This window comes from Pagrus pagrus (genome assembly GCF_965226575.1).
Source record: "Pagrus pagrus genome assembly, chromosome: 13".
Taxonomy (NCBI): Eukaryota; Metazoa; Chordata; class Actinopteri; order Spariformes; family Sparidae; genus Pagrus; species Pagrus pagrus.
In genome coordinates this window covers 21,448,100-21,470,928 of record NC_140197.1, presented here as the reverse complement: position 1 = coordinate 21,470,928, position 22,829 = coordinate 21,448,100, and the positions used below count along the sequence as shown (strand labels likewise).

General features: G+C 41.4%; 2 protein-coding genes across 2 annotated transcripts; one reads left to right on the top strand and one right to left on the bottom strand.

Moving 5' to 3' along the window:
* Nucleotides 1–203: 203 nt before the first annotated feature.
* Nucleotides 204–8,414, bottom strand: LOC311268505 (uncharacterized protein; the record flags this gene model as incomplete). Its single annotated transcript, XM_084372184.1, has 9 exons — nucleotides 204–1,642; nucleotides 1,777–1,991; nucleotides 2,103–2,241; nucleotides 2,346–2,921; nucleotides 4,272–4,387; nucleotides 5,500–6,376; nucleotides 7,325–7,536; nucleotides 7,639–7,777; nucleotides 7,882–8,414. 9 exons carry the CDS (start codon nucleotides 8,412–8,414, stop codon nucleotides 778–780), a joined length of 3,672 nt encoding a protein of 1,223 aa, XP_084228310.1. The 3' UTR covers nucleotides 204–777.
* A 2,739-nt stretch (nucleotides 8,415–11,153) lies between these two features.
* On the top strand, nucleotides 11,154–17,460 carry paqr4a (progestin and adipoQ receptor family member IVa). The gene is made up of 3 exons (XM_084371901.1): nucleotides 11,154–12,244; nucleotides 15,504–15,722; nucleotides 16,975–17,460. The coding sequence occupies exons 1-3, from the start codon at nucleotides 11,959–11,961 to the stop codon at nucleotides 17,406–17,408; spliced, it is 939 nt and encodes a 312-aa protein (XP_084228027.1). The 5' UTR covers nucleotides 11,154–11,958; the 3' UTR covers nucleotides 17,409–17,460.
* Nucleotides 17,461–22,829: the final 5,369 nt, after the last annotated feature.

Genomic DNA, 22,829 nt, shown 5'->3' with positions numbered 1-22,829 from the left:
ATTGTTCACTTTACCAGTGTCAGCAAGCCTCATCCGTACACAGGAAGTTTTCACCACATCCTTTCTCAAGAAGGCAGCACTGCCTGAGACAAACCCGAATATTCAAATCAAAACTAAATGTAATAAATGAAACATCAGACACTACGAACAGTTCAGATATTATGCTTTTATTCATGATACACAAACATGACGGAAATCCACAGAATAGTAAACACACCAGTAAATGTTATTAATGATTGCATCGATAAAAAAGTGCTACAGAGTGATTACAGAAGGCATAATGTCTGAATCTACAAATATAGAAGCATGTAAGAAATAAGGTATAAATAAGTCTATGAGTAAAAGGTGCATTGAATATAACATTTTCACAACTGGAAGAACTTTTACATGATCTACTGCATATGTTTTGCTAACTTAATGATGTAAATACACGGATACAGTATATAAAAACAATTGCATCTTGTCTGCCACTGCTTTTATTCAAATTTTGAATATGTTTTGAAACATTTTAACAATACATGTCAGTCATCCAAATCTTTCACTCATCTTTTAAAGTCAAATTAAAGTCTCCAAATTAAACTGAAACAAAACTGATCATACAAAATATTAGGGACATTTTTTATAACTGAGCTGCAGCTGCTTTGTAACCACATGAAACATTCTTCCTGACCTAACATCCTTTATGCTCACTGAGATTTAATAAATCAGCGTCATTGATTTACCTGATTAAAAGAGCAATGTTGCTTTGTAAACCTCAGTAAAGCCAAGCATGGGTAATTATACCACATCAAACTTTTGACTCTGGTTTCTCCCTGAGCTTGTTTCGTCCACAAACACACCCATCCCTAACAGGATGGCCTTTGGAACAGGCTGGGCATGACGGGACACATACAGACTCTTCAGACTCGAACTCATAGGTGAGGGTTTGTAGTCAGTGCATGAACCTCCACTCAGGCTCGGAGCACATTTCACGTCAAATTTGTAGAACAGCTTTCCATGCTGCAGGACACAGATGTCCTCCTTGACTCCAGCAGACAGAATTTGCTCACATTGTCCCAACAAGTCGTCGTCCCAGCCGCTGTCCTGATCCCACACTTCAAATCTCACGATATGCCCTGCTGACAAATCCTGGGTGCCCAGATCAACGATGGTGCCCCAGTGTGGGTTGTTGTTGTTGTGAATGATATGAGAACGCTGGACCAGCTGCCCGTTGAATGACACCTTCACATAACCATCCGTGGCTGTGGTGTGGTCTCCCCAAAGACCAGCAGCGCGTTGTACAGTTATGACGACCCGTGCCATGCCCTTACGGGTGGGGCAGCATTCTTGGTTTACAGCTGGGTCATTGTGGCATTGGCAGACGCAGGGATCCCTCGAGTCGCTCTTGATGCCGGTCTGACAGCGTTCGCTGCAGTTCTTCCACAGGCCTTTCTCCAAAATGTAATGGCTAATGGCCGAGCGCAGGTTCTTTCGGGCAGGGTTGTTCGTAGGCAGTAACTCATGAAGCGATTCCAGGGAATATGAGAATATGTCTGGATTCTGTGCGAGTGTGGTCAGCCATTCCTTGTAGGCCGATGGATTTTTGTCAGCAGAGAAGAGAAGGTCTGGCTCGGTCGTGTGGCCCCCCTTTATTTCTGTGAACCTGTAGAGGAGAGAGTTGCTTCAAATATGACATTTGGCATTTCTGTTGCTGAAAACTGTCATTTATATGGGTTTATTCCATCAAAGTATGCAAATGAACAGAAAACTTGGCAAATAGGAGAAAATATTCTATACCTGTCGTTGAAGAGGCCGGAGAAGGATGTCTTGCTCTCAGACTTCTCCATGTCCTTCTTGCAGTGTTTTGCTTCAGTTCCCAGTTTTGTTGCTTTGACGCTGGCGGACGCCTCAACTTCCAGGCACATCCCCACCTCGTCCACACTGAGGCCATTTAGGCTTGCTTGGCACTGCCTGATGCTGGTCACAGATTGGACGCTCCCTCCCAACTTCACCTAGAATGATATATTTTAAGACATGCCGCATTAGCAAATATGGTGTATAATTTTGGCGATGTGGTCATTTTTTATTATGAAATGGCTTTTTCCTTTAATAATTTGATTCACCTTGGTGATGTAATGGGTGCCGAAGTTATCGATCAGTTTGTAAAATCGTTGCTTGTATTCAGCGCTGTAGATTTTGGGGAGTTGTTTCACTGCTTTGCGAAATTCTTTGTGCAACTTGGGAGTGCCGGACACTCGGTAGCTGTTTCCAGTGAGACACCAGACAATAAAAGACAGACCAGTATGAAGCAAATGTACAATATTAAATCATAGTTCACTGATTGTGAGTGTGTAGAGTAAACTTACCTGTAGTACTCACAGGACATGCTTTGGCTTGTGAAGCTGAACTTGTCATTCTTAGTTTTTTCCAAGGAGTATTCAGCCAGTTTAGAGTTGGTACCAGCTAGCATTACCGAGCCGCTTTTTTCACCTACTTCAACATCTAGATTGGCCTTCCAGTTGTTGTCCACAGAAGAGGTGCTGGAAGTGACCAGAGCCTCACTGGATCGGTGGACTGTACTGGCCACTTTCATACTGCAAGAGTGCTGTGCCCTCCAGTCCACCACTGACAGCGGCAGCTTTTGCTTTTTGTTCTCTAGATAGGGGTTGCTACACAGGGTGCATCTCTTGTCCTTGCGTTTCCACAGATTCGTGTCGATCACAAAGGCCCCCTTACGTTCCAGTTTGGTGATGTCGAAGCCTTCCCCGGCCAAATTGGTGCCTGGAGCAAAGTCTGCATCCAAGCACTCTTTGGGTTTCCCCTCCTGGCAAGATTGATACGTGCACTGAGGGAGGGACAGCATGAGACCAGCAAGGACGCAAATGTTCAACAGAAACATGTTGCTGTTAAGTTGGATGATGGATGCAAACTGATGGTTTATCCTGAAAAAGAAACATTTTAGACATGAGAAAGTGAAGCATACACCACTACTACTTGATTGTTGAACACACTGACTGTAAACTAATTGAACACCCCTTTAGTCAATAGTACCAATTTCAAAACTCATTTTTGTCTAAGGTTTTCTTTTCAGCGCTTCTCGTTTGTAGACAAAACTATTTTAGACGAACTCCTGTCCATTTGCTGTAGCCGACAAATTACTTTGCGTGTTGGACCCCTCTGCTCCTTTAGATAAAATCAACCACTTTGTTCTCTCTTAGGCGAAGTCAATCATGCAGTTCATACTCATGATAATATCATGTGGTTTGAGTCTTATCTACACAGTGTACCAGTCTCAGATATAAGTGACGATCTTTATCTTCCTTTGATTCTTTCTCTTGTGGTGTACCTCAAGTTTACATTTTAGGACCTAAGAAGAAGAAGGAAATGCATTAAACCCGGTTGTTAGACCTCAAAGATATATATACAGTTTTGTTCAAGAACACAAACTGTAAATGAAACAAACCTTGCAGGACCATTTTAACTCTCTTTTCCTTTTCCACAAGAGTACTGGATGGGCAAAAACGTATACAGCTAAATAAGAGTAAGTTAAAACCCCTTATTTTCCGCTCCTCTGTTACCTTCAGTGGCCTGTGCCTAAATGTACCAGAAATTTGACAGACTCTTTCAGTATAAATATTATTTTCCACATTAGAATTATTGTAAAAATAAAACCATATCTGTCTTTTCAGTTTTTATCTTCTCATATCTTGATCGCTGACTTTCTTACTGTGAGTCAGTCCGTCATTCTTGTCTCGCTTGGGGTTTGTCACACATCCTCTTGCTCATAACAAAAAGGAACCACCATAATACATAATTGATTGTAAAAGTCTTGCATAGCTTCTTAAGCACTATAGGCATTGACACGATTATATCTCAGATCTCTTCTAATCAATCTCTCGTCTTTATTTTACATTCCTAGTCAATATCCAAAGGCAGTAACTCATCTTTTCAGCCAATTGTTATTTTATAAATCCACTCTGAAGACCCATATTTTTTACAACGGTTGAGGTACAACAACAATCACAGCTTCATTTATGGCTTTGGCCAACCTTTGTTGTTTTTACATGTGCTCTATAAGTAAATGGGCTTGACTTGCAGTATAATAGCTCACTGAATGCGTAAAGCTACGGCTCTCACAAATGTGACAAAACTAAACTATCCTAAACTATCACTGGTAGAAACAGTTTATACTAAACCAAGTATAACTAAACACTATATTAAGCCACAGACGGTTAGTATATTCAGATAAATTGAAAGCATATTTGAGTATGAGCACATCAGCATAGACTCACCTTCGTCTTGCCTGTTCAGGCTGCATTTGTGAAACTGAGTGAGCGCATGAGGACCAGTGTGTTAAAAAGTATAAGAAACAGGGCGGGAGGTGGTGAGGGGGTGAGGTGACAGTGGTCTCGAAGGCAACAGGGGAAAAAAAGTATCATCGATGTTTAGCAGACCGAGTACTGTGGGGGAGGAGCTGGTGGTCGGCAGATAAACTGAAATAGTTAGTGACAATATGAAAGTCAGGCCGGTTTTCCAGTCAACAACGAACCAGAGACCACAAACCTATCATTTCTCTGAAGTGGTGATGGGCTGTGGCCGTCCTCACTGAGAACAAGTCTGTCACACGTATGATTGATTTCAAGTGTTATCACGATAAAAGCAACTTAAAAGTTGCATATGATGATAGAATTGGACTGTTTCCGTGTCAAAAACTGTGCAGCAAAGAAAATTAATCTCAATAAAAAAGTACACAAACAGTCAATAGCCATATGAATGAGTCTATGACTTTTTTTTATTCAAGAATAATAAAAGATAAACGCCAGAAGGAGAAATTAACATATTTGAAATGAACAGCACCTTCGATTACAAAATAACAAGAAACCAATCAATAGCTAAACTGATAAATGCATATATTAAAATCATATATATAACAACACTAAGGAGATATAAAAAAAGTGCAAGAGGAGAAACTGACTATAAAATGCATAAAACATGTATAATATGGTGGCACTACATGTCTAATGTACTCTTAAGCTGTATTGTTCTATTCATCACTTCTCTGTTCAAAAATCAACAAGGCAGTAATGTGATTAAAATGTATGAAACACACAAGTACAGCATGTTATAATGCCTGCATAGAGACATAAAATGCCAAGATTAACAGCTGGTAAAATATAATGCAAATAGATGAGGGACTACATATGCTTTGCTGTCCCGTTAAACACCAGGCCAGTGTCTACAGTATATTAAGACCTTAATGATTCAATTATGGAGATATATAAAGATATTAAATGATAATGCTCTTCTGTCAAACACAAATCTCATTTCGCTTTAAGTCATGAAGACCTTAATATAGATTAAACTGAACACACAAAGTGTAACAGGAATGTTTTCTGATTTAAGTTTGAACCATTTTGTCAATTCTTCCCAAACTGATGTACCTCTCATCTTTTGTGATCGGTAGAGATTTGATAGGAGGACAATATCAGCATCGGTAAAGCCAAACGTGGCTGTTTATACCACAACTATCTCTCGGCTCTCTGCACGAAGACTCTGGTTTCTCCCAGAGCTTGTTTCGCCCACAAACACACCCATCTCTAACAGGATGGGCTTTGGAATAGGTCGGGCATGACGGGACACATACAGACTCTTCAGACTCGGATTCATAGGTGAGCGTTTGTAGTCAGTGCATAAATCTCCACCCAGGCTTGGAGCACATTTCACTTCCCATTTGTAGAACAGCTGACCGTGATTCAGGTTACGGACCTCCGCTTTGTCCTTCTCTGTTGCAGACAGAATTTGCTCACATTGTCCCAACAGGTCGTCGTCCCAGCCGTTGTCCTGATCAGACACTTTAAATGTCACTTTATTGCCTGCTGTCAAATCCTGGACGCCCAGGTCAATGATGGTGCCCCAGTGTGGGTTGTTGTTGTTGTGAATGACAGGAGTCCGTTCCTTTTGATGGTTGAAAAACACCTCCACATAACCATCTGTGGCTGTGAAGGTGTCTCCCCAAAGACCAGAAGCCCGTTGTACAGTTATGATGACCCGCGCCATGCCCTTACGGGAGGGGCAGCAGTCTAGGTTTACAGCTGGGTTATTATGGCATTGGCAGACGCAGGGATCCCTCGAGTCGCTCTTGCGGCCGGCCTGACAGTGGTCGCTGCAGTTCTTCCACAGGCCTTTCTCCAGGATGTAATGGCTAACGGCCGAGCGCAGGTTCTGACGGACAGGGTCTTTAGGAGGCAGTAACTCATGCAGTGAGTCCAGGGAATATGAGATGATGTCTGGATGCCGTGATAATGTGTTCAGCCATTCCTTGTAGGCTGATGGATCTTTCTTAGCAGAGAAGAGAAGGTCTGGCTCAGTCGTATGGCCCCCCTTTATTTCTGTGAACCTGACGAGGAGAGACAATCAGCCAATCAATCCATCAATCAATTGAACCATCAATCATTATTATTATACTGTGTACGAAAGGTGCTATACAAATACATTTGCCTTGCCTGCCTTGCCTACTATTATACTATTTATATAGAGCAAGTAATTCAACTGAACCAGACCAAACGTTTGAACAACACTAGAGAATCGAAAGCCTGCAGCCGTTGTTTGTTATTTTTTAATTCTTCGGTGTGGACAAACTATCACTAGTAGGACCAACATGCTAGTAGCAGAGCAACATAGCAGTTTCTCCTTTCGGCAAACTGATCGTGAGGGGGAAAGTTCACAACACGTCACACACACGGGCCATGGAGTGACGCTCCTACACTGCCGCACAAACCTGCAGCACCGCAAAGCCAGATTTGGTCTGAATCCAGTCTAACAGTCTAACCAGATGTAACTGACCTCGTTGACGTTTGACTTTTTATTAGTTATTTTACATTTTAAAAGCCCATAGAGAGCTGAAAAAGTGCCCTTCTGTGGGCAACACTAAAAGAATATTTGAAAACAATCGGTCTTTAATGCTTTCTGAGGCTAATCAATGAATCAACAAGACAAGATTCAGGATTCGGGACAACTGACCATAATTCAGGACTGTCCTGAATTGTTCAGAACGTCTTGACACCCAGGTTAAAATAGGTTTTACATGGGACATGAACAGTGACTTTCCGGTAGAAAGCCCCGAAGGCGCTACTGTGCTGACTCACACGCATGTGAGAGAGTTTCACATATATAGTGTTACCATGTAGACATGACCTTGGATTTGGAGGAGCTTTTTATATTCCGAATCAATTCTTGCCTTTAAGAAACCACAGTTTGGTCTTAACAATGTTGAGGTTCATACATTTTATTTAGAAATGCAGATTATCAGAAAAGGTGACAAAACATATGAGAAAATGTTCCATACCTGTCGTTGAAGAGGCTGGAGAAGGCAGACTTACTCTCCGTCTTCTCAATGTCCTTCTTGCAGTGCTCTGTTTTAACACTAACTGTAGCGTGGACGCTGGCGGACGCCTCAGCTCTCAGGCACATCCCCACCTCGTCCACACTGAGGCCACTCAGGCTGGCCTCGCACTGCTTGATGCTGGTCACAGACTCAACACTTCCTCCCAACTTCACCTGGAATTATTTATTTTCACACATAGCTCATTAGCAAATGATAATTAGATGTTTGTTTGTTGCATTTCCTTTAGTTACAACCATTCCATCATTTTGGTTCACCTTGGTGATGTAATGGGTGCCGAAGTTGTCAATCAATTTGTAAAATTGTTGCTTGTTTTCAGCGCTGTAGATTGTTGGGAGTTGTTTCACTGCTTTGCGAAATTCTTTGTGCAACTTGGGAGTGCCGGACACTCGGTAGCTGTTCCCAGTGAGACACCAGACAATAAAAGACAGACCAGTATGAAGCAAATGTACAATATTGAATCATAGTTCATTGATTGTGAGTGTGTAGAGTAAACTTACCTGTAGTACTCACAGGACATGCTTTGGCTTGTGAAGCCGAACTTGTCATTCTTAGTTTTTCCCATAGAGTATTCAGCCAGTTTAGAGTTGGAACCAGCTAGCATCAATGAGCCTCCTTTTTTTCCTACTTGAAGATCTAGATTGACCTGCCAGTTGTTTTCCACAGAAGAGGCGCTGGATTTGACCAGAGCCTCACTGGATCGGTGGACTGTACTGGCCACATTCGCACTGCAGGAGTGCTGTGCCCTCCAGTCCACCACTGACAGCGGGAGCTTTTGCTTTTTGTTCTCTAGATAGGGGTTGCTACACAGGGTGCATCTCTTGTCCTTGCGTTTCCACAGATTCATGTCGATCACAAAAGCCCCCTTACGTTCCAGTTTGGTGATGTCGAAGCCTTCCCCGGCCAAATTGATGCCTGGAGCAAATTCTGCATCCGAGCACTCTTTGGGTTTCCCCTCCTGGCAAGACTGATACGTGCACTGAGGGAGGGACAGCATGAGACCAGCAAGGACGCAAATGTTCAACAGAAACATGTTGCTGCCGATACAAACTGATGGTTTATCCTGAAAAAGAAAATAATTTGTTGATCAAACATGAACATGAACATTACTACACCACCTTTAAAAGTCTTTTTTTTTTTTTTTTTTTTTACCTCACAGCTTTTTCTTAATGGATATAACTCTTTTATTTTATGTTAAATTTCATGATTTATTGTCAAGCACGGTCTAACATTGTCTTTTAAGGGTGCTATATTAAAAAGTTATTAATATTACATATAATTATGTTATATTATTATTATTATTATTATTATTATTATTATATATTATATTATTATTAATTATGTTTGATAATCAAAAAAGGTTATGTGTGGATAAAGTTCGAGAATATTTCAAAATGAGGAAGTCTGTATCGACTCACCTTTGTCTTCTGTGTTCATGCCACAGGTTGGAATCTGATTGTCTGCATCGGTATCAGTACTTGTTAAGACAAGCAAGACAGGAAGTGAGGGGCCGTGACAAAAGTGGTCTATGACAGAACTGGCCACAAAAACAAGTGGTTTCACAGATTGACAACTGCAGACTAATTTTTCTCAGAGACAAAAAAAAAAAAAAAAAAGAAGAACAAAGTTGAGGGCGACATAAAATCGCAAATAAAGAACTGTAACAAACTAAATGTGATTTTTGTAGTTGTATATAATATGTGCTGAGTCGCTGACATCATGATGATGATGGTGTTTTAGCAGCAAATACGGACAATATACAGACAAAATGGACACAAGGACAGTACTTTTGAATGCATCAGTTCAGATGTTAAAAGACAAGCAAAACTGGATGTGAAACAGGCGTGAGGTGTTAGTGGTCTTAAACAGAACAGTGAGAAAAAACACCTGATATGACAGTTTCACTAATGTCGTGTCTCTCAACTATTGCAAAGAAGACTCTGATGCTTAAAAGATCCCTTCCTAAGACTATACCAAACACAATGTGATTTCAGGGTGGCTCAACAGCAAATAAACATACCAAATAGAGCCATGTAGGACCTTTTTAACATATGAAAAGTAAATCTAATATGGATAAATTAACATATGTGAAATTAAGAGAAGAAAAAAATGACAGATATGGTAAAAAAGAATCAGAGTAAATTGAAAAATGCATCAATTCATACATTAAAACTGCGTTTTTACCAGGGGAAAGGAGATGTACAAAGCAACACTGCAATTGAAATATAAAATATATATGATATGTATTCATCACTCCTCTCTGCTTCTTCTCAACCACCTCTCATTAACATGAAACTTGTGGCTTGTCCACAGCAAAGGGGGTCTTGTTTGTCACAGTCCCACAGAGGTGTGAGAGGTGGAGGTGGTGTGATTCATCCAGCTCCTCAGCAGTCCTCTGCTGTTACAGGATTACAGGCACCACCTGCTGCCTTCAGGTGCTCCTCGGAAACTTCTAACTCCAAGTACATGCATTACTTTTGTGCAGTAATAACAGCAAAATTAATAATGACTGTATTTTTTTGTTAGTATTGAAATCAGAAGTCAAGCATTACGTAGCATATATGACAGTTAAGCATGGCACTTAAATTGTGACTCATTTGTAGACCTGCAGCTTTCAGTGAGCAGTGAGGTTTATTTCAAAATGAATCACAGTAAGGTCTCACAATATAAGTTTCTTTCACTGGTATAATCATGCCTTTCACATAACCTCTAACATCTAGGCCTTTCAAAACATTCTTGAAAGGCTGACCTCAATTTTTATTAGTAATCATATTATTAACTACAGATGGAAAAGACACACTTTGTCTCTGTAATGACCATATTTGTTTCTAGTTGTGTCTGACAAATAATATTCATGTTCTTTTTGTTTATCATGTGAGCTCAGGTGGTAAATCCAATATTTCCGCCTGTATTGAAGGCAGCTGTAGCTCAGTCAGTGTTGGCATTCACACTGCCAAGTGCAGCCAGGCAGCATGAACCCGGTGTCAGCCAACCACAGTAAGACCGGAAATCACAAGAGTGCGCCTTCAAAATAAAATGAAAATGAAAAGTCAAGTTCACTTTGTGCCTGTTAGTTTGGGTAATTTGGTTAATTGCTAATTTGTTAAAGATCTGCACGATATAGTGCAATACTATGTCTTTTGTTAAAATTAAAAATCACGTGCGTACTTGAGCAAAAGTATCTGATATTGAATGTACTTCAGAAACAAAAGTACAAGTTAAAGTGAATTAAATATATATTTACATGTATGCTATTTGATCTGATATACAGCATTTTTCTGATGATCAGAATCAGTGTTTTTAATCTGATTGCTGATAAAATATATTGATTTATTTTTTTTTAATTCTGTGATGTAGCATGTTATCTGCAAAGTAACTACTAACTAAAGTTATGAAAAAGTACTGTCAAAAGTACAATATTTTGTGGAGTGGAAGTGTATATTAGCAGTAAATGGAAATACTAGAGTAAAGAACGAGCAATGTTTTGTACAGTACTTAGGTAAATGTACTTAGTTACACTCCATCACTGCTATTGGGCCTAGCTTTACAGCACCTTGCCTGTTGACATATTTTCCCAGCCTAATATTTAGACTTGAACTTGCCACATTTTAGGGACAAACACATCTAAGACATATGCAGTATTTATTTGAATGTGGGAACTTTAGAGCAATTAAGTGAAAAATGGTCATTAATGCGGGTTTTATTTTGAAAACAATGACCGGAAGTGCCGCCATGTTAGTTTATGTAGCTTGACACTTCTGTAGAAGCGATGCAGGGGACTTGAGGCCGCCAGGGATTTTCAAGGAATACGGCTAGCCAGAAATAATGGTGGATAATAATAGGATAAAACAGATGTTGAAGAAACTGAATGCAAGCTTTATGGACCGGGCCGTGTGTGTTTGGAGTCAGCCAGCTCAAGCATCAGCCTCCTCAGCCCTAGTTACAGGACATCGATAGCCGACTGCCCGGCTTGCTAACCCGCGGTCCCTGCCGAAAACCTCCGCTCCAGAATCACGGATCTCATTTGTGGGTTTAAAAAAAAAAAACAGCATTACGAAAGCTAGCCAGCATCAGACGGACCTGACCTGAGCATGTGCCGACCTTTTGCCTTTCATTAAAGTGAAGGCACGACCTGCTAGTCCTCTATCGCAAATCTGACCGCTAGGATCAAGCTAGCATCATCTGGAGTCGGATGGACGCGCGGCTCGCACTCAAACACCCACAGCATCCCCGCACGGGACGCGTCCAAGCCCGTGCTGCTGCACCGGAATGCTAGCTATTGAGGAAGCGGCTTTAACATGACGAGGAACACTGTCTCGCCACTGCTCAAGGCTTTTTGGTGCTACACAGACATTTTTTAGATGCCAAATGTAATGACCGCCCCGAGCTCGCACCATGTACGTGGCTGGCCGTGTCTGTCTCCAGCCTTGCGGATGACACTCGCACCGGTACCGGCGGTTCAGAGCAAACAGCGGCGGCGCGGATACACCGTCGCCGGGTAGTGCTGAGAGACTTGACGTGAGCCTGCTAGCGCCAAGCTAGGAGGCTAACAGCACAATATAGAAAACCCTAAACAAATGCCAACACAAATGGTATCCCATAAGGTTTTAGTCGCAATAATCTTACTAAATGTGTATATAGGTGTACAGTCTGTTTTTTACTTATTCGGCGGCGTCCTTTTAACGGTCTTGTTTGCTATGGCATTTTTAAATGGACCCAGGCTGCTGGACTGGGCGAATTCACCTCCACATCTTCAGTTTAACAAATACGTCCTGACGGGGTACCGGCCAATCTCCTCAGTGCAAGACTGCATCAGGAGCCTGTTCTACCTGCACAATGAACTTGGGAACATATACACTCACGGTGAGTACAACAATCAGCATGAAGCGCTTAGTCAGCAGGTGAGATGTCTGTGTGACTTTGAGTATGAAGCCACACCAGTGCAGATACACTGTACCTGCAGGAGGACGCCAAGACGAGACACATTGCACAAAAAGCCTGGACATTTTGCATGCAGGAAGGCAGGCAGACATGACTTAAAACTATATATTTGAGCTAAATTTGTATTCATACTCAAAACATTTGTCTTTGTGATGAAATATTAACATTTTGTGTCTTTGTCAACTAGGCAGAATTAAAAATATTACTTGTTGTGGTTCATAAAACAAGGCCACAACCCCAATACACAAATCACCCATGGTGGAAAATGTCTAATTACATTAACGCAGGTTTACTTGTACATCTTTAAGGCACTTATGTTACTTCCACTACATTTTAGAGTCAAATACTGTACTTGTAATTCACAAAATATATTAGATAGCTGTAGTTACCAGTTGATAACAAGCTGGCTATGATTTCAAATATGGCCCTGGCCGATATTCAACATTTTTCCGATTATCGGTATCTGTGGTTTTTCTGTCAGATTACCGATAAAATTAAGTAATTTAAAAATGTGCCACTTTGGCTCTGATGCAACATCCTCTCACGCAGTGTTGCCCACATCACTATCTGATTGATAACATGTCACAAATACCAGCCAACAAAAGTGAATAATCTGAATCTGCAAAGTAACTCGTAACTTAATTTATCAAATAAATGTAGTGGAGAGGAAGTATAAAGTAGCAAAAAAAGGAAATAAGTACCTCAAAGTACCTCAAAATTATACTTAAGAACAGTACTTGAGTAAATTGTACTTAGCTTTATTACATCATTGGTTGTTTTCGAGTTTCATTTTTCCTGTGAATGAATATCAGTCCCAAATACCGGTTTTCAGTGTCCTCGTAGATACAAGCCTCAGTTTTTTCATGCATTATTCCCAGAGAAATTCACGTTGAAAAGCGCTCTATCTCACAATGTTTAGGAAAGTGAGAAAAAGTTCCTGGATCTGTCCGTTTGTCCTGGGCTGAGACACATCCTCCATCCAAGTTTCGTGAAAATCCGTTCATCAGTTTTTGTGTAAACCTGCTGACAAACCAACCAAACAAAGAAAAGCAGCAAATGCTTTCGTGTGAGAAGCTGTTTGTATCAAGTACTTTTTCTATGTACTCCTGTACTTTTACTTGTAATGGAGTATTATTACACTTGCATTACTATTCATAAATGCTCTCACCACTGCTAATGCACTCAGTCACTTTAAAAGTTTTCCATCAAAATGACCCTGGTGATGGCACAGAGAACTACTCTGAAACTGCTTTTTCTCCAAATTAATGTACCATACACTGCACACTGTGTGCCCAAGAGTGATTTGTGATTATTAATTCAATTAATGGGCCACTCGGGCATATTTCACCAGCCACCGCTAACAAGCAGTTTGTCGTAAAGATTTGTTTGTTCAACTGAAGTGCACGTAGACGAAATAGCCAGGAGCGGCTTTTTCATCCAGTCCAAAATGTCATGGTTACACAACAATATGCCATTCTTTTAATAGGTTGGCACAGGCCAAAATTAATTGCAGTAATGTGTTAATCTGTGCAGCCAGAGGTGAGACCGATGTGTCAGCTTGTTAGCAATCTGCATGGTGTTATTCTGTTTTCCTACTGATACGATTACACTGCCAATAGCATGACACACAGCAGCACGCCTTGTTTCCTTCGCCCCTCTTTCTACTACCGTCAAGTTCATGTAGAAGCACATGTGATCATCTGTGTGCACGCCGCCTTCAGAGAATCTGACAACTTCGTCATTCGGAAGGTCATTATTTCACGGCACTCTGCTCAGCTGCAGCAGTGATCATATGGGAAGTGGTCCTGGAAGTCTTTATTACACTCCAGCGACATCAACCGAGCATGTGACCTCAAATGCACACAAGGAAGTGATTTTTAATCAGTTTTTGTCCAAACCTAGAAGAAAAGATGCAGAGCTGCGCTTGTAACTCAGGTGGAGCATTGTTGTTTTTGTACTGTGTTGTAACATTTCAGCCAAGTTTCATGAGGCCGGTTTGTTTTGCATATCAACTCAAAACATCCTGCCCGCAGCTCATCACTCAGACACTCCACCGCGTTCGTGCTGCGGGCCGTCAGAGAAGATCCTCTCCACTGTGTTCAACCCAGAGCGGAGCAGAGTACGGCCGGTCGGCTCAGGACGAGTGGGGGGAGGAGCAGAGATAACACACTTAAAATAGATGTGTTACAGTAGATGGCATTGCCTGTATCACCTGGCTGGGACGTATGCCTTGACATTGGGAACGGCAGAGCGAGCAAAAAAAAGCAGAAGGGTGTGCAATATGCGTGCAGTAGGGTGATAAATGATTGTAACAGCTGTACCGCATGTGGATCGGATTTCAAGGTCCTCTCCCTCGCCTGATAGATCAGCTCAAATTGGAGCTATGGCGACATGCACAATATGTCCTTTCCTGCATGATAATAAGAGCTTAGTGGGACCCATGTCTTTCCCTCACAGGGTAACACTGATACGTTTGTGCCAATCATGTAGGTTTCTGCTCTGCTCCACATTATTCTTGCTGGTGTCTGTGCACACTCAGCATTGTTACAAGCCTTTCACAGCCACTTGCCTCTTGTACACTGAAAAATAGCACTCGCAGGCCACAGAAGTCCTGAGCTAAACAATCCACCACAATAAAAACACGACATTTTAATTTCGTTTTGACAAGGTTTCTGTGTTATCTTATCCTGCTTGAGCTGTGGTTTTCATACCAGCATGCACATTACCTAAGGCTTTGTTTTCTCTCAATCACTGGAAGAGGAAACGTCCAACATTAAGTAATCCTTCAATATATGTAGAGCTGCAATAGTTAGTCAATAATCCGATTAGTCGATTGAAAGAACATTAAGCTTCATAAATGAGGATTTGCTCCCTTTTTTCTCATCTTTGATAGTAAAATTGTAAAATCCAATGGAGTCTTTGGGTTTTTGACTTTTGGGTGGAAAAAAGGAGCAACTTAAAGACGTCACTTTGGGCTCTGGGAAATTGTGATGAGAATTTTTCTTAATTTTTGGATATTCTATTGACTGATTAATCGATTATTTGTGAAAAAAATGGAAAAAAATTTACTAATTGTAAATTAGATGTATTATTCTACCTTTTTTAATGCATGTGTTAATTACAGTTGAAACCTAGTAAAACATCCTCTAACAACCTGTGCTGTCTCTGTTTCTCTCTCCAGGCATCCCTTTGGTTTGCTTCCTGGTGCTGCTGCCTCTCAACATTCCCTGGTCTCAGATCAGCGTCACGTGGTTGGGCGTGGTGCACTTCCTGGCCTGCCTCTCGCCCCAGCTGGGCTCTGTGCTCTATCACCTCTTCATGAACCACGAGGGAGGGGAGCCGGTCTACCACACCCTCCTCAAACTGGACGTGTGTGGAATCTGCATGATCAACACACTGGGTGAGCAGTCTTGAGTGAGCCGGCTCAGCAGATTTCTTCGCCGTTTATCATTTTGCATTCATCGTCGGCCGCCCTCCTGTTATTGCTGGTCTGTTTAGTTTAAGGGTGGAATTTTTCTTTATTGATTGTCAATGATTTACCATGGGAGTGTTGTGCTTGAAGGTGTATCAGTATTGATTTGTCAGAACAAATTTGACTACTGAGTCAACTGGCCAATGCAAACATGATCCAAGTTCTGAAATGAATATTGATCCGTCCATGCTGCCTATAGAAGCCTATTAAAAATGACGTGCAATATTTATTATTATTATTTATTTAACAAACAGATTGGCCATACTTTACATATTAATCTGATTATAATACAGTGATAATTAACAGTGACATGATGCTTGTCTCCTCAGAGACAATATTAACCAGCCCTAGTTTAGATTTGATAGTGAGTCAAAAAAAACCTCTCTTTGCCAGTTACTTAACTCTAGCAGAGGATAGAAGATTTTGCATCCCATTTTTTTAAACTTAGAGTTGCGACTGGTCCGAGGTGACGTCTTCAAATGATTATCTTTCTCCTGAAACAGTCCAAACAAAGGCTGTGCAATTAATCGAACTATAAAGATATTCATTCAAACCAATCCTGAATCATCACCGTCAAAATAATCACAATATGATTTTACTTTTACTCTATCTTGCAGCCCTAGCCCAAACCCAAAGATATTCAATTTACTATGTTATAAAGCGGTAAAGATCAGCAAATCATCACATAGGAAAGGCAGAATCAGACAATTATCATCTTGCGTGCGCCTCATGTTCAATTCCTGCTTTGCTGCATGTTGTCCGGTCTCTCTGTTACTTTCCTCTCCATTTTCAACTGTATTATCTAATAAAGTCAAATGCCGCTAATAATTATCTTCAAAATAATTGTCTGTCAACCGACTAATGGCATAATCTACTAATCCATAATCCAATTACATAAAGCGATCTCCCTGCAGACTTAATGATTTTTTCCCCACATTTAAGCAATTTTCCTCTTGTGGAAAGTTAATTAATTCACCGAGTTTCTGTTTCTTAAAAGGCTTTCACATGTCAAGAGATGAGAACTGCGTGCAACACCATTAGAGGGTGTCTAACCACACTTCAGACAGTTTGACCTCTTCCTGTTGAGGCGTGCACCAGGTGTTGCATTGCTACTGACTCAGGCATCAACATTCTCTACAATCTCTGTGCTAACTCTCCTTTGTGTGTTTTACTGTCCAAGGAGCGCTGCCCATCGTCTACAGCACTCTGCTGTGCTACCCGTTCATCCGCACTGTGGCCCTGTTAGTCTACATCCTTCTGTCCAGCCACGCCATCTACTGCGCCGTCACGGCTCGGAGCAGCGTTCGCCGGCTGCGCTCCTTCGCCTGGCAGGCGCTGTTCCGCTTCTCTTTCTTCCTGCTGCGCTGGGTGGGCGTGGGCGGCGGCAGCCCCACCTCGCTACGCCACTTCCTCATGATGGACGCGTTGGCTGTGCTGGGTGGGGTCATCAACATCACGCGCATCCCGGAGCGCTTCCGCCCGGGCCTCTTTGACTACTGGTGTAACAGCCACCAGATCATGCACGTACTGGTGGTGGGCTCCATCCTTTACCTGCACTGGGGTGTGCTGGACGACCTGCTGTGGATCAACAGCTACAACTGTCCCTCAGACTGACCCCCACTACAGCCCCCAGCCCTTCACAAGGAACACTGGGATCTAAGGTTAAAGGACCTCTGGGGGGAGGGGGGTGTCTGGAGAGGGAAGGGGGAGGAGGGGAAATCAGGAGGGACTAATGCTGTGAGGTGAGACGACATTTTGTCCGTGCACGTGTTCACCTCATGCACTCAAACTCAGAATGTTCATATCTTCGTCCATCTTGGTACTTTGTACAAATGCGGGCAAAAGTATGTCAAGTAACACGCACAAGCATTTTCAGTCGCTCACTTGCCGCAAACATGGACACACAGGTGACACTCACACACACGAACACACACAGCAGAATGGAAATATTTTAAACAGTAAATTTAATGAGTGAATATTGAACACTGTAAAGTCTTATGTAAAGGCTCTTGTTAAAGGTCACTGCTGAGTTTAAAGCCTTTACTTAATAATAGAAGTTTAACTTGAGCATTAGCTTGATATGGTTAGTTAAGAAAGCCTGTGGCTAAATGATATCACATGCTCAAGTCCTCTCAGATGTCACTGTTGCTACCTATGCAGCACATCCATATCTCAGCTCATGCACATCACATATAACACACACTCAGACACCCTCACACCTATATTTTTATACTACATGTACATACTGTGAGTGCTGCTCGAGGCACTCATAGAGTTTTCACTACGTCCAACTGACTGAGTTTTACCGGACTGGCTGTTCTGTCCATGTTTTCCTGTTTTCTGCCTCTTTTATGTGTGTGTCTGAGTTGTTCACCCAGTCACAAGAGAATAAGGAAATGAAGGTGGGTGAGGGGGTTCATTCCTGAGTGTGCGAGCGTGTTGGCAAAGAGTTTACTTGGTTGTAAGAATCAATTGTGCAGTGTTATCGGCTTTTGTTTGCATCTGAGCTCAGTGCCGATGGAATTCAGGCATTTTAATCAGAAAAGAAAGTGCACTCGTTTACAATTTGTGTTGTTCAGTTGCTGAACCGTTGGCCAAACTTTTGCTTACTGGAGTCTGATCCTAGTTATTTATTCATGTATGTTTATGACAACCTCCCATTGTCAGGAAGATTGTAACAAGATGAGCTTTAAAATTTTCCTGAGAAGTTTTACACTGAAATGCCAACATATGTACATTAGATCTTGATGTACATGTAGCATACAAGATGCACTGAATGTTAAGTTGCCACTTTACAAATGCCAACTTTCAATTTGATTGCAATTGTAAGTCACTCTCTAAACAATTAGGTGTAAGTCTGTTAAGAGAAACTTAAGATAAAACCAACGTGCGTTTTGGCACAATATGCACGAAATACTATCATGAATTATATTAATTTATTATGCTTTTTATTCATTTGTATTTATTTGCTGGCACAGGTAAAAATGTGTTTATGTCAGCTGCCCAGCCAGTTTAAGTTGTTGCTGTGTGGGATCACTAGCTGACAGATCAAGTTAGAGGTCAGAGAAAATCTTTTGTTTCAGTCAAACCGTTCAAATCCAGAGGATTAGCTCCTCATTTTTCTCTGCACACACTCTTTTTTCCCAGCGATATTTGATTCCTCAGTCACACAGTGATGTTGTTGAACACGATCAGTCGCGATGCATTGCAATACACTCGGGCTGCAACTATGATACTACTACTATAAATCACGTAAATGTTGAGAGTTTAGTTTGTAAAATGTCAAAAAATTTGAAAATTGCTCATCATAATTTTCCAGAGCCCAATGTGACTTGTTCAAATTGTTCTCTTATCCAACCAGCAGTCCAAAATCCATATAATATTCATTTTCTAACAAAGAGGATGAAGAAAAGCAGCAAATCCTCACAAGCTGGAACCAGCAAATGTTTAACTTTTCTGACTGAAAAATGACTGAAACAATTAATCGATTATCGAAATGGTTGGCGATTATTTTTCTTTCGATCAACTCGAAAAACTGTTATATGAGTTTTAAAACATGTTGATGTTATTATTGTCATTTCTCTGGCTTGAATTGAAATTGTTCTCATATGTTTAGATGTTTACTTGTACACTGATCTCAGACTTTGATGCTTTATAAGGGTCAGTCATTGTTGCCACTTTATGCTTTCTAATTTAGATGCACTATGTTTGCTCTGCAGCTGTATTTGTGTTCTTTGACGGTTACAGGTTGCACTTTTTTAACCCGAATACAGGTTAGACAGTTGTATTTTATTAAGCTGTTCTTGCCAAACTGGAATGAACCTCTTCGCCCTCCTGTCATGTATTAGTAACGTCAATTTTGTGTGAATGCTCATGATTGTTTTGCCACTTTTTTCCTCTGCGGTATTTCAGTCCCTACTCTTGAGTAACTGTTGCTCCGTTCCTTCAAGCTCAAGACTAGCGGCTGATGTGCGACTCCTTTTCCAGAGGCAGACTTTACTTTCTTAACGCCATCGCACTTGTTTCCAATGCCAACAGTCGCAGCCGCCCACTGACTAGTTGCCAATCCCGTCACCCCCACTTCATCTTGCCAAATTAGCAGCGTCTGAGGTGTAGCACATCCTCTGCTTCCTGCGCTAACACTGACTCAGAGGTGAAGGGAGGATTTCCCACAGTCTTTATCGCATACACTAGCCTCAGACTGCACCCCCCCGCCCCCACCCCCGCCCCTCTCGCCTTGATGAAAAGTCAGATGCTGTACGTCTGCTAGTGTCACTCTAACACAGTGATTTTTAACTGCTATGACCGTGGTACAATGTAAAAGCTGAAACTAATGTATTTTTGGCCACTGAATGAAAACTGAAAAAAATGCATGAAAGTAGCTGAAGTCTCATAGTGTTAGCTAATCGTTCATCGTAGCCATCCACCGGCCATGTCACTCAGATTGAAAATGACTGCGCAGGTAGTGGGCTGTAAGGGGGTTCACCACTACAGCAGGATGATCAGAGGCAATACATCACTTTCAAATAAACTGCACTGTTCATCGTTCTCAAAAGGGCTTTGGATTAAAGTAAATTACAATTGTGAAACATATTTAAAGTCCATATAAATAATGTAAATACATGTATGTAGATTATATATACATACAGTGCAAACGATATACCCTGACTCATTTTTGATACACAATATGTTAAATACAGAAAAACATAGGAACAGGATTTTAATGGGAACTTATTGGTTTGCTGATGCTCTCTTTCACAGCCAAAGCGAGTTATGAGAAAGGGAAGCTGACACGGCTCAGTGCGGTGCTCCAGATTAATATCAAAGACGTGTGTTTGCTTAGCTATGTCCATATGTATGTGAACAACACAGAAAAAAACATGCTGAAGTTGGTTTCAGTGCTACTGTAGACTTGTTTGACCTTTTGTGACCCTAACTAAGAATGCTTTTGATCATTTAAATGTAACCACTTTTTTAAGGCGCGCGGGAAAGACATTCGTGACCATCGTGGGGAATCTTGGCGGGCATGTGAATACCTCGTGACTACCACTGGTCTATCTATGCATTATCAGCCGAAGGATACGTAACAGTGAAGTCAATTTGTGTTGTGGTTAAAAACAGCTCTCTGATCCGCTGCGACGGAGGGCTTCGCTCTAACATCCTGGGTCTCCCACTTCTCAGGGTGCCATAACAGTAGCTGTAACATCCGAGACCTGACCTCTGCTGTCTGACACATGGCTGCGAGACTATGATCTACCTCCACCTGTCCTCTTTGTCCGGTCTGTTCATGCTGTGAACTGGGTAACAGATTGGACAGAAGGGAGAAAGAAGGTGGAAAGGAAGTATTTCTCTGAAAACCATGTTGCAGGAGTGGAACCTGGCCAGAAAATTGTCCGTTTGTCTGTATGTTAAATGAAAAAAAAAAAAGAGATGATGTTTGAGTACATCGCTAACAAAACAAAATTCAGTTTTTTTAATATAACACAGGTGCCGGATAGCCTGTTAATGACCTGTTTATAATGGATTACCTGTATTGTTATATACTGATTATTATGATTACTGTTCTTCTGTGGATCCTAATAATGACACTGGTCTATGTGTACAGATAGAGACAAGCCCTTTCCTTTAGGATGAAGGGAGCTTTCTGGAGGGTCTGTCTGTTATTCATATCTGCAATGTCACGGCATTTTTCAAACGACAAAGTGTGGCTCCATCTAGTGGAAGTTCATGCGCACTGATGCAGGCATTACTGTAGCCATACTGCAGGCAAATGAACATAATTGACAGCTAGTTATACTGTCAGCGCTGGTTTGCAGTTATTCTCCAGGGTTTATTTATTTAGATTTCCAGATCATGTATGTGTGCCATGTCTGTATGAGCTCTCCTGTAGAACCCATACAAGCATGAGATCCTCGTCAAATTTACTTTCTCCCTCTGCACTGACGGGGCGCTGATTGCGTCCCCAGAGTGCCTCGTTATCTGGTCTGTGTGCTTGCAAAGTCATGTGCACGAACCCAGACACACAGTTTGTTCCCGTGCTGTAGTTCACACGTCTGTCCAACATTAATTACCTGTGTAACAGACAGGCTCTCACACTCCTCAGTCTCCAGCAACGATTGTGCAATAAACTGAAGTCTATATTTTTAAAACCGCCTATAGATCATCTCTTTCATCCATGTTTCTTATATCGAGATCTGTGTGTGTGTGTCTGCTTCTGTACTTCTATGTTTTGATTTGATTTGTACAACTGGAAAGTGAGGACATTTTGGCAGGTCCTCGCCTCTTCAAACTGCTTTAAGAAGGTTTAGTCATAGTTTGAGAGTTAAAGTTAGATTAAAGTTAAAGTTTTATCCAATCGCCGGAATAAATGTTGGCGATGTAAGTTTCTTCAAACCGCAGATATGTTGAAACATACATTTGATATGTCGCAACTTTGTTTCTTTATGTCGCAATTTTACGTTTCCTCATGTTCAGTTTTATGTTTTATGTTGTGACAACACTGTCCTTATGGACTGATTAGGTTTAGGCATGAAGACCACTTGGTTGTAGTTAGAAAAAGATTTGGCTGACTTGGTTCTGTTGCCACAAACACGACTGGTAATTGTCCCAATGTCTCGTCAAAATTATCCAGTGGTTTCACGCTTACAAATGTCGATACAATGGCTTTGAACGGTGGTCTCTGTCGTGGCAGCCATCCACAGTCAGCGTATATACATGTAATCTGAGTGCTGATGTGAAACATTTATGTTTAAATGTATCTGTGGTTTGCAGAAACAAAATGCCAACATTTTATTCTGGCATCTGGGCTTTAAAGTTGGTGTAAGGGGTTGAGGTTATGCATGTAGGGGGCAGAACCAGGGGCAGAACATCCAAACTGGGTAGTCTGTCATAAAAGCCTGGTAAAAGTTTACATCTGTTCATATGATTTAATACCTTTAACATTTGGTTAAACATTACCTGAAAGACTTAGTCAATATAGTTTTTCTTAAAAGTAATGGTGGATTTGGAAATTGACGTTCAGATGTGGCTCTGTTT